The 12797-nt window shown below is 38.4% G+C and overlaps 1 protein-coding gene across 1 annotated transcript in view; it reads left to right on the top strand.

Annotated features, from left to right (window-relative positions):
* Positions 1 to 11222, top strand: part of CSNK1E (casein kinase 1 epsilon) — a 68490-nt gene extending 57268 nt beyond the window's left edge. Inside the window, exons 7-11 of the mRNA XM_063426442.1 lie at positions 1840 to 1988; positions 2142 to 2334; positions 3778 to 3917; positions 8480 to 8541; positions 9785 to 11222. Coding sequence (XP_063282512.1) covers positions 1840 to 1988; positions 2142 to 2334; positions 3778 to 3917; positions 8480 to 8512 — 515 coding nt within the window. The 3' untranslated portion in view covers positions 8513 to 8541; positions 9785 to 11222. The remainder of the gene's footprint in view (positions 1 to 1839; positions 1989 to 2141; positions 2335 to 3777; positions 3918 to 8479; positions 8542 to 9784) is intronic.
* The last annotated feature ends 1575 nt before the right edge of the window (positions 11223 to 12797 follow it).

Below are 12797 nucleotides of genomic sequence, written 5' to 3'. Positions count from 1 at the left end.
AAAAAAAAATTAAATTATCATTTCTTTGTCAGTGGACAAACGTTCAAAATCAGCAGGGGATCAAATACTTTTTTTATCTCACTGTATATATTTATTTTTTGAAATCCATGACCCGTTCGTACATGTAATATGATTTTGGCAATTACTTAATTTAAGATATGTTAACTGTTGTTTGTTTTTTGTTTTTTTTTGTTTTTTTTATTTTTTTTTTTACAGTACTCGGTTAAAGGACCACTTTGGTGCCAGGAAAACAAACTTGTTTTCCTGGCACTATAGGGTCTTTAGGTCCCCACCCTCAGGTTCCCACTCCCACTGGGCTGAAGGGGTTAAACTCTTACCTTCCTCCAGCGCCGGGCTCCCTCGGCGCTGGGGAACTCTCCTCCCTCTTCCGACATCCTCTCTGAAATGCCCATGCGCAGCAAGAGCCGCGCGCAAATTCAATCGGTCCATAGGAAAGCATTTCTCAATGCTTTCCTATGGACGTCAGCGTCTTCTCACTGTGATTTTCACAGTGAGAAGCGCAGAAGCGCCTCTAGCGGCTGTCAGTGAGACCGCCACTAGAGGCTGGATTAACCCTAATGTAAACCTAGCTGTTTCTCTGAAACTGCTATGTTTACAGCTGCAGTGATAACCCTAGATGGACCTGGCACCCAGACCACTTAATTGAGCTGGTCCTTTAAAAGAACAATGTCACATGTTGAGGTTTTCATAAAGATTACAATTTCTTAGAACCTTCTTTAAAATTACATCTCATATAAGATACATGAGACATAGCAGGGACTATTTTGTCTTGTGTAGCAGCAGATTTTTGGCAGAATGTGAGAATGGACTACCTCACCCTGCCATTTCCCATCAGCTTATGTCCTCCGTAGCTGAAGGAAATTGTGATCTTCTGACACGTTCCGCAGTAGACACCTGTGGCATTCGTTGCAGCGCTACGAGGTCTTCAATAGACCCCATTTTGTACTTGCTTCCTTCTCCCTCTTCTTTGGGTGCTACCTTGCAACCAGAGACGTCACCCAATACGGAGTCTATAAAAGATCCCGTGGTCTTGCAGGATCATCCACAGACCTTCGTGTTTTACTCTTGCGTGTGCATAAGAATAAAAGGGTGACGTCTGCTCCTGGAAGCTGAAGCGCCAGGATCTGAAAAGAATCTGCAGTAAGAAGATGGTGGCAACCGCAAGGAACAGGTTCAGGTATGTATAACTCACCTTTCCCTGCACACTTCAGCCACCATACTGCCAGCTGAGCAGACACCGTTGGGGGTCTAAACTCTAAATCATAAATTAGTTCTGGAGGTGACTTAATATTTTTACACTGTCTACTTCTGTCAGAAACAGGGGGAAACATTGCTTTCTCCCAGAACAGGGGAGTTGACCGCATGGAGCATCCTGTCTTGGTGTTTATGCAGTCTGCATTTATGGCAAAGGTTTCCATAGCTGAGCCAAGGTTCGCCATCCCGAACACCTCAAAGGGCGATGTAAGAATGCACGATTTTGTGTGCTCTTACCAATGTTATGCTCTTCAGCCAAACTTTGAAGTTACTTTGGCATAGACTGTAATGGTGACCTTCATGTAATTTTTATAAGCTGCAAATACAGAGATTTCTGTGGAAATGGGCATGCACACAATATTGGAGAATAACTAGCTACTTAGTTTCTCTACTTTGAGATGGTTTTGGTTTGTAAAGGTTTTATCCAGTTAAAAAAACAAACAAAAACTTTGGCTACATTTTTAACTGTGAAATGTCACATTAAAAGCTGATTTGTGACGTGTGTGGTATTATGGAAGTGGACACTGCTGTTTACTTACATCTTCTGTATTTGTTTTTCCCCAGCGGAATTCTCAACGTATCTACATTTTTGCCGTTCCTTGCGATTCGACGACAAACCTGATTATTCATACTTGAGACAGTTATTCCGGAATCTCTTTCATCGGCAAGGCTTTTCCTATGATTATGTCTTCGACTGGAATATGCTTAAATTTGTGAGTGCACTGCAGACCACCATAGTTGTATTTATTTTTCTCTCACTCAATAATTTATTTCTGTGCTGCTTACTTTAAATAAAATAAAAAATAACACTCTGGAATATGAATTAATGTAGTAATATGAATGATTTTTTTTTTTTCTTGCTTTAGGGGGCAGCTCGAAACCCAGAGGATCTTGACAGGGAGAGAAGAGAGCATGACAGGGAGGAGCGAATGGGGCAGCTAAGAGGCTCTGCCACCCGAGCATTGCCACCTGGCCCACCGGCAGGTACAGCCCCCAACCGTTTGAGGAATGGTGCAGAACCAGTAGCATCCACGCCAGCCTCCAGAATCCAGCAGAGTGGTATGTGGATGCAGAGCAGAGGATATGTGTGTTCTGTTTTTATAGGAAAACATCCGTATGTCTATATTTATTTTTCCTCTGAGCTCAACGCAGCCAGGGTAACTTGTAGTGTAGGACTGGATGTCAACCTCTTACTTTTATGGCTGTTACAGAGTTTGTATAAAACACTATTATTTTTAAGTGTCTGGTTACTTCTAGTTTAATTCTATACATTGGAGTTGGTCTGTTTTCTACATTATTACATAAAGCAAGAAATGTTATAGCTTGCAGTAACATTTTGGTAGTGGTAATGTGTGGTTTGCCAAGCCGCCTTTCTGTAGAATTTAAACATTTTATAATGAAATTCCTTAAAGAAAACGTTATAAGAAGAAAAAAATGGTATATAAAACGGTAGTATATAATCAGCATCCAATAATGATGACAAACTAGGGTAAATATTCTTATGTCAGCGTAAGCCTAATGGTTTACTTAAGATTTATGATCTCATCCAATATATATTTACAAACGATACAATTGGCTCTAGGCTACACCCCCTAAATCCACCATGTAAACACTGTCAAGTTAAAGGGACACTAAACATTTATTCAAACTTTTTATTGCTTAAAAAAAGGACAAGTTTAATCTGATTTGAATATGGTAAATACTGTATATGCAGGGAGAATTGGTTTTTCCATTGCAATCCATTAAATATATTTAAATCCTTACTAAGTTGCATTGCGAGGTAGTTTTTGTACACCTTAAAGAAAGTCACCTCTAGTGGCTCATTAGTAGCAGCTAAAACTGCTTTCTAGTTACTTACAGAGATTAGTGCTCATAGTGCACTTCTACAGCGTCTTGCAAACCACCTTAAAATTATCCTAGATTGGTGATGGCCAAAACCACATTACTACGTGTAGTAAAACTGCATCATGACAGCTGTGAGTTTACAACACCCGGAAATCTGCTTTTTGACTACTCTTTTCCTAGAGCAGGGATAGGCAACCTTCGGCACTACAGATGTTGTGGACTATATCCCCATTATGCTCTTACACCCATAATGCTGGCAAAGCATCATGGGAGGTGTAGTCCAAAACATCCGGAGTGCCGAAGGTTATGCCTGTCCTAGAAGGTCAACATTATGGAATTTGCTACAGAAAATGCAGTAACTAATTAGACCACATGGTGGCGTTTGACATTGAGGTTCACTTGAAGAATGGTACCAGATGTATGAACTGTAAACATTAAATGATATCATCAGTAAAAGTGAGGGTGTGTGTGTGTGTTTTTTAAACTTTGGGGGGTGGGGTGGGGTAGGGTAGGGTATTCTATTTCTTGAGAAATATCCCTGTGTAGTGATTATGCAAATAGTGTGATTTTCATACACTTAAATAGTACTATTTTAGCATTTGGTTAAAGTTCCAAACCTATGATTCTGCCCAAATTAAATCTTTATTAATTCTCCAGGTAACACCTCTCCACGGGCTATCTCACGGGTGGACAGAGAAAGGAAAGTTAGCATGAGATTACATCGGGGGGCCCCAGCAAATGTTTCTTCTTCTGATCTGACAGGAAGACAAGAAGTGTCACGAATTTCAGCGTCACAGGTGAGCCTTGGGATTTGCAGGAATAGTCACGGAGTTTGATTTCAGATACCTGTTTTTAGTAGCTTTTTTAAAATGTGTAACAAGATAAAGAGAATATATCCGATAGTTGTCTTACTAGAGGACAACCATTCGGAAAGGTACCCAGTCCAATCTCAGTAGTAAGTATGGAAAATAAAAAAATAAAAAACGTTATTAAAATCTATTAAAACACAATAATGGACAATTCTAGATAGAGAGAGTCAACCAAGGAGAGAGACCAAGCATAGAATAGAAAGTGGCTAGATAATAGCCTACTAAATAATTCCTTTCAAAAATGAAGGAAGGTAGGTATACTAATAGTGCTCAGGCTAAGGGTATAGAAGCAGTAAGAGAGATGAAAGGGGTGTGATAAAGGAGAGAGGTAGAAAAATAAGTATATAGGTATAGTATATAGTATAAAACCTAACCTATGGTTTAAACCTTTCCCAATATATGTAGACTCCCAACAAACAGTCACTCTCTGTGCTAAACCCTGCACTCCTATAAAACACCTTCGAGGGTGTTCTAATCTAGACTCAATCTAAAATAGAAAAGTACCAGAGTATCAATCAGTGAAAAATCATCCGTGCAGAGTGCTCAAAAAGTGAGTAAGTGAAGGCTAGGACCCGACGCGCGTTTCGGCGTGACCGCACACCGTCTTCAGGGGTAACGCAAGTGAAGCTAGCCCGGGAATTTATTTTATACTCATATCAATTTGCAGACATCTAAAACCCCACCAATCAAAGGCCTCAGTCGTACTAAACGTCACACTAATGACGTAAAAGGGGCGTGCTTATGCAAATCTGAAAGCCCCATCATGTGACTCATTAGCGATCGAGGCAAATCTGACGGCCCATCACGTGACTCATTAGCGATCGAGGCGGACCAATCAATGGCCTCGGTCGTACTGAACGTCACACTAATGACGTAAAAGGGGCGTGTTTAAGCAAATCTGACGGCCCCATTACGTGACTCGATAGCGATCGAGGCAGACTGGAAAGAACTTTACGGGATTAACCCGTAATATGCCCAGCTGTGGATACTGCGTGTCATTTCAATATATAAATGTTAGATATATAGTTAAATATCCAAATATATAGATAATAGTTTCAGGCAACATAAACAATGTGTATAGTTGTATTAAGGTATGTAGATAGATACGTTGAACAGAAGAATTCCATTCAAGAGTTAGGGTATAAAATAAAATAAGGATAATCTTGAAATTAAACAATAATAAAGAATCTGTGTGTGTATATGTATATGTGTATATATATATATATATATATATATTATATAAACTTGGCTTGAAATATCATTAGTTATCAGTTATCAATTTGATCAAATAAATGGGGAATAGGAGAAGCCTTCGTTTAACCCTGATGGTGACAAAGTTTTTAATTGGTAAATCCAAAAAGCCTCTCTCTGTTTCAGTTTCAAGTCCCAATTCCCTTTTCGTGGCGGTTGTGGAATATGTTCAAGAGCCACGAACCGGATACCGGCCGAGGAGTGGTTATGGTGTAGATGGAGATGTCTTGAGATAGGTGTCTCTAGATGTCTCCTGATTGAGTTCACATGCTCGCGTATCCTAAATTTAAAATGACGGAAGGTCTTGCCTACATATTTTAAACCACAGGAGCAAGTTAACAAATAAATTACTCCTGTGGTAAGGCAATTAAAGAAGGAGCGAGGTTTGAATTGCTTAGTACCACTGCTGTCAGTGATTAGCTTAGAGTGTCTACTGATGAAAGGACAAGCTTATTACCTAAAGATCTAGAATGTTTGGACACTTTGGTCGAGTTACTGAATTTAGGGGACGAAACCATACATAACGATATCCCGCGTACTAACTTGAAACCTAAAAGTAAATTCACTCCTCATTTTCAAGATTATAAAAATCTGGAGGTATTTCTCGAGATGGTTACTAGAGAAATTGAAAACCTAAATGAAAATGATTTTCATCTATCTCCTAGTGGTAATTTAAATACACAGGAATTAGTGTCTCTTAAAAAACTACAAAGCTATACTGATTTGATTTTTAAACCGACCGACAAGGGGGGTAATGTGGTGATACTGGACAGAGTTCACTATATCCGCAAAGCAGAAAAGCTACTATCTGACGGTAACACCTATCGTATATTAGCAAAAGACCCTACTAAACAATTTCAAACTGAGTTGAAAAATCTACTTATTAAGGCTGTGAATTACCAACTCATCAATCAAGACGAGTTTGAGTTTATGTATATAAAACAACCATGTTTATCCACTTTTTATTGTTTGCCTAAAGTACACAAATCACTTAGTGATCCTACCGGTAGGCCGATTGTTTCGGGGTGTGGAAATTTAACCCAAAATGCGAGTATTTATGTGGACAAAATTCTGTCTCCAGTAGTACAGAAGCCACCTTCATTCCTTAGAGACACTAAACAGTTGTTGCATTTTTTGATTAACCTAACTTTACTGCCCAATGCTATCTTATGTAGCCTAGACGTGGAGGCTCTTTATAGCTCTATTCCCCATCATCTGGGCATTAAACATGTTGGTGAACTCCTTAAACTTGAAACCAACCTACCTGAACATTTTATCAATTTTGTGATGGAACTATTAGTTTATTCTAACTCGAAATATCTTTTTGTTCAATGGAAAAATTTACCATCAGACTACTGGTACTGCTATGGGGACGTCTTGTGCGCCCTCATATGCAAACCTCCATTTAGGCTGGTGGGAGCGATGCATCAGGGCAGCCCCGAAGCTAAAAACATGCATTGACCAGATTTTTTTTACGTGTTTGTGGTATGGTTAGATACACTAGACAGATTCCATGAATTTGTACATCTGTTGAATGTTAACGATTTTAAATTACATTTCACTAGAGAAGTTGGGGGCCAAACCCTGTTTTTTGGACTTAACACTACAGATCTCTAAAGGAGGCATAATTGAAACTACACTTTATAGAAAAAAGACAGCCTCTAATAATTTATTGTGCTGGACAAGTCATCATCCGGTATCACTTAAATCAGGAATCCCAATAGGCCAATACCTGAGACTTTGCCGTAATTGCTCAACCATGGAGAAGTTTAAATTGAAAGCCAATGAATTGCGCCATATGTTCAAAAACAAGGGTTACCCTAACAGAGTCCTGAAGAGGGCTTATCTTAGGGCAATCCATTCAGAACGGGAAACGTTGATTACCGACAGGACCTCTAGGACTGATGAAACCAAAATACGCTGCATTGGCACATATGACACAGGATGGGACACTATGTTAAAAACTTATAAAAAATGTTGGCCTATTTTATATTCTGACAAACATCTTAAGGAAATATTGCCCCCTTTTCCTTCTATTACAGCACGGAGGGGTAGAAACTTAAGGGATATGTTAGCACCTAGTCATCTTCGGACCATCTCACCTTCTGGTTATTTATATTGATTGGTGGGCTTTCAGATGTCTGCAAAATTGATATGGGTATAAAATAAATTGCCGGGCTAGCTTCACTTGCGTTACCCCTGAAGACGGCGTGCGGTCACGCCGAAACGCGCGTCGGGTATTAGCATTCACTTACTCACCTTTTGAGCACTCTGCACGGATGATTTTTCACTGATTGATACTCTGGTACTTTTCTATTTTAGATTGAGTCTCGATTAGAACACCCTCGAAGGTGTTTTATAGGAGTGCAGGGTTTAGCACAGAGAGTGACTGTTTGTTGGGAGTCTACATATATGGGGAAAGGTTTAAACCATAGGTTAGGTTTTATACTATACTTATTTTTCTACCTCTCTCCTTTATCACACCCCTTTCATCTCTCTTACTGCTTCTATACCCTTAGCCTGAGCACTATTAGTATACCTACCTTCCTTCATTTTTGAAAGGAATTATTTAGTAGGCTATTATCTAGCCACTTTCTATTCTATGCTTGGTCTCTCTCCTTGGTTGACTCTCTCTATCTAGAATTGTCCATCATTATTGTGTTTTAATAGACTTTAATAACGTTTTTTTTTTTTTTTTTCCATACTTACTACTGAGATTGGACTGGGTACCTTTCCGAATGGTTGTCCTCTAGTAAGACAACTATCGGATATATTCTCTTTATCTTGTTTCATTATCCTTGGGTTACCCCCTTCTACCCAGTCTAGGTGACCATTTTTTACTTGAGAGACGGGAGTTGGGAAAGGTTCTTCCTTCCCTATCTGCTGGCCACTTAAGTTTTTATTTATATTTTTAAAATGTGTGTTGCTTAAAGGAACATTTTCACATATTGCAAATGGATATATCAGGTGGAAGGGTATTAAGACAGAATTCAGTAATGCAGAGAAGGGGTTTGATGTGCCACTATGTGGGGTGGCCACCTGAAAGGCTCACATTAGTTTTTCAGTGGTGTGAATGTTTTCTTCTAAATAATACAAAACAACTGTTATGCCTGAAAGCATTTTCTCGCCTGAATAGATGGAATATACCTATACCTTTTCTATTTTGTTCCCTCTGGAGAACACTAAGGAGACAAGGTTAAAATGTTAAACTGATTTCACAACTGTTCTACCTTTTTCAGGCCAGTGTACCGTTTGACCACCTTGGGAAATGAGAGCTGCCACTGGACCAATGTCTGCTTAGGTAAGTTATCCATAATCCTCCACTGCTCACCATCTGGTTGCGCAGTTCTTAAATGAAGGGATTTTTTTGAAGTTTTAAACACCTTTCCTTCCATCATCTGTCATATTAAATCTTTAATTTAATTCCTCAAGACAATGCTGAATTAATATTGTCTTTACACTGGATAACACTTATTATATAGAAACATAAAAATGTGACCGTATAGGCCTCATTGTCCTATACAAATACAAAAACAGTTCATGCTCCTTGGGCACATTATTTACATTCTATGGATGAAATGTCTCTTGAATCCTTGTTTACAGAGTTATTCACTAAAATGGGATTTTAAATTGTAGGCCAACGTAGATGAAGTGAAAGAATAGCGGACTTAGAGATTTTTACCAATTCAGCTGTTCTTGTCCTTAAAGGAACACTATACATTCAGCAACACAAACATGTATTCCTGACCCTATATGGTTAAAACCACCATCTAGCCCCCCCTTGCCTCCCTAAATATAGTAAAATCTTACTTGTATTCAAGTCTGAAGCCGCTGCCCCTGACCTGCCTGCCTGCTGTTTTCTGACATAATCAGAAGTGTTATTCTGAGCCAATCACAATGCTTCCTCATAGAACTGGCTGAGACTGTCAAAGAGGCAGATCTGGGGAAGAGCCAGCACAAGTCAAACACAGCCCTGGCCAATCAGCATCTCCTCATAGAGATGCATTGATTCAATGCATCCCTATGAGAAAGTTTAGTGTCTGCATGGAGAGGGTGGCAGTGCTGCTCACTGTGAAGCACTGCCCAAGAAAGCACCTCTAGCAGCCATCTGAGGAGTGGCCAGTGAAGGTATCACAAGGCTGTAATGTAAGCACAGTATTTTTTTTTTATTTTTTTTTAAAGACCGTGTTTTACAGCAAAAAGCCTGAAGGGAATTATTATACTCGCCAGAACAAATGCAATAAAAGCTGTAGTTGTTCTGGTGAGTACAGTGTCCCTTTAAGTTTGAAATCCACTTTGAATTCCCACTTTATTGAATAAACCTGTTAGAAGATTGAGAGTTCAGTCACTTGCCACAGTATAATTTAGCAGCCAGAGAGCAAGTGCATAGTGCTTTGCCATATATTCTATACATATACCAGTCACCAGATTTTTGGTGTGCCTCCTGCGTTATTTCTTTACATAGTTAGAACTAGAAAAAGTTCAATATTTTTAATCTGATGAATGTTAATTACATGCTCTAAATGTTTTTTTTTTTCTTCTAGTGTCTTCACTGTATTTTTATTTTATTTTTGTTTTTTTAAGACATTTTTATTTTAAATATTTTTTTTCTGCCAATGAAGAGAGCCAAGCTCTAGGTGCTGGCTCTGGCGCAGAGATAAGGAACGGAATGCGTCCGAGAAGAGGGTATAGGAATACCAACTCGCCTCCCAAAACCATACTGGCAGTCCAGGACAGCGGATGTTCTTCCTGCTTTCTCTTAACCGAACACTACATATAGAGATAAACTGTATATATTTTCCTTTTTATTTTTTAGCTTACCTCCCCACTTCCCCCCCACCCCCAAAACATTAAATATCCTGGAGCATAGATTCCTCTAATGTAAGCTTCTAGCTGTATTTTCTACTCCTGACATAAACGATGGAAAAGATTTATCTGTTAAAGGAGTATGGTCTGACCTTCCAGTACTTTGTGATCATCTATAGCTTCTTTACGGCAATCAAGCCAGATTGGATCTGTCACTCCATCATCCATTCTCCTCATTACTCTATTTTGAAAATGAAAAGATGCATGCAGTTTTTTCGTGGCTTGGCTCTCTTTGGATATGCAGGTCTGAAGAGCAGGAGAAAAGATCTCATTTAATTTTCTATTTTTTTTTCTCCCCCATACTAATCCACAGTGGAAGCCAAGCCTGTTTTTATCATCCACTAACTTTTTGATACCCTGAAGAAGTTGGGGTTTCTGCAAAAGTGACGTGGGTTGCCTAAACAGCTGGTGACTCTAGCTGTTTGGCGGTTTTAGTTATAGGTCATACTGTATTTTAGTAGTAGGATTATTGTTGGGTATCTCCCACTGTGGCTGCTAGTGGTTTGTGGTTTAATGCTTTTGAAACCTTTAAAAAAAGAAAAAATATATATAAAAATCCACAGTTTGCTTTCCCCTTCAGTAAACAAAGACTTTAGGTTTCGATGGCTGCTTTCTGACTTTCCTAATGAAGACTGTGAAGGTGCACAAAAAAAGTTTTATTAAGGATTGTATAATATAACAAAGGGTCAGGAGGGTCCTAGCTGGTGGGATACTGAATGTGGAAGCTTCCTTTTTGATTCCATGTCCTGGACAATGCCCATCCTGTACCACTAGATGGCGACATGTAATTAGTTCTCTTAGATACCCTCCAAACTGTTTCAATATTTAACACTTTATTTTTGTTTTGTTTTTTCCTAATTTATTTACAATATATCTTCTTTTTTTATTTGTGGTAACTTTTATTACTTTATAATTTTACAAAAACTGCAAAAAAAATCCATTGGGGGGGATACGCAACTTTTTGGGGGGGTTTTTGTACTTGTGTAAATATAGACTTTTTTCAGCTTTAATGTGTTTGTTAATTTGAGGTAATAAAGTAGAAAATGATAAAGTGAAAAAACTAGTGTCTGTTCATTATTCCTTTGTTAATGTGGGGATTAATACTGACTTGTTATGATGACACACTTTGCAAAGTGACAAGGGCCAAAATGCAATGTATATATCCAATAAAAAGGACCATGTAGTACTCACCTTATGTTAAAGGATAATGTGTAGCCGCAAATTCTGCATTCAGTTTTGTTATGTGGACAGAAACTGCATGTTTAAGTAACAAAATAGCAGTTTCCTAGCATGTTTCTTAAATTTCTGCAGTCATTAATTTTTATGTATTAAGCAGCAATTATTAAAGTAGAAATGCTCTGTTTATAAAGTGTCAAGAATATGGCAATATAATTAGTATCTTTTTTTAAACTCCCGTGCTGACATTAGCATGGCCTGATCATTTTGTGTTTTTATTCATTAAACAGTAACTTATCGTGTGCATTAATTTAGTGGAATTGAAAACCAAATGGACTTGCCTTTCAGCCGTCTGAGAATATATACCCAATTCCTAACTAAGATTTGGTGCCTACCACTGCAGTATGAAGACCTTTTACTTAACTGGATACTATAGGCACCAAATCAACTTTAGCCTAATGAAGCAGTTTCCGTATATAGACCATACCTCTGCAGTCTCACTGTTCAATTCTCTGCCATTTAGGAGTCAAATCACTTTTTTGTTTGTTTATGCAGTCCTAGCCACACCTCCCCTGGCTGTGACTGACACCGACTGCATGACAACAAAATTGTTTCATTTTCAATCCGATGTTGACTTTCTCTATGAGATATTATCTCCTGCTCTATAAATTGAACTTTAATTACACACCGGAAGCTCCTACTGGGTCCAGAAGACTAATAACAGAGCAGGAGATAAGAAATTCTAAGTCAAACAGAACTTTGCAATACACATTAAATCTCATTTTACAGGAAGTGTTTAGATAGGCTATTCAAGAAGAAGCCCAGATTTATTGTGACTTTGATTATCATAAATCACTGGTGTATATTGCATCTGTCCTTGTTTCAGAAATTTTGCTGTGGGCACATTGTGTGTACCACTGTGAGGTCTGGTGCTCAGCTAGGCAACGTACAACATATTCCCAAACACTGCAAATGTTCATCGAACAATATTTGTGTTAACATTAAAAATAGTTAAGCATACAACCAAAAACACCACCAAAGTCAAAATAACAGCAAAAAGAACATTGGCACTGGCAGCCTAAAGTGTTTTGTGTCCCTGCACTTTATCAAAGGCTAAAGGGGCCCCTCGTCACACTGGTAAATGGGTCTGCTTGGCATTGCAGGTAGAACTCTTCTCCCACTAGAATAAGACTGGTTATATCTTTATATATATATATATATTATATATTTTCCACATACATCTACGTCAATTGAAACTAAACAAACCAGTTAAGACTATGTAGGGTTTGGTTAGTTCTGTATGAAGATATAGTTCCTACTCAGAATGAAAAGTAAAACAGTGAACTGTTTAAAATGTCAAACGGTCATCAAAATTGTCCCAATCATAGCTCTGTCAAGTTGTGGGTCTCCTACAAAACACTTGTAAAGAATACTAACTCATAAAATGGGGTTTATTGTCATGTACATAAATCCTTTTGATAACTCGTTTCTCCTTGGATAGGCTTTAAGTGTATT

This window comes from Pelobates fuscus, chromosome 7 (genome assembly GCF_036172605.1).
Source record: "Pelobates fuscus isolate aPelFus1 chromosome 7, aPelFus1.pri, whole genome shotgun sequence".
NCBI lineage: Eukaryota > Metazoa > Chordata > Amphibia > Anura > Pelobatidae > Pelobates > Pelobates fuscus.
This window is presented reverse-complemented; position numbering and strand designations above follow the sequence as displayed.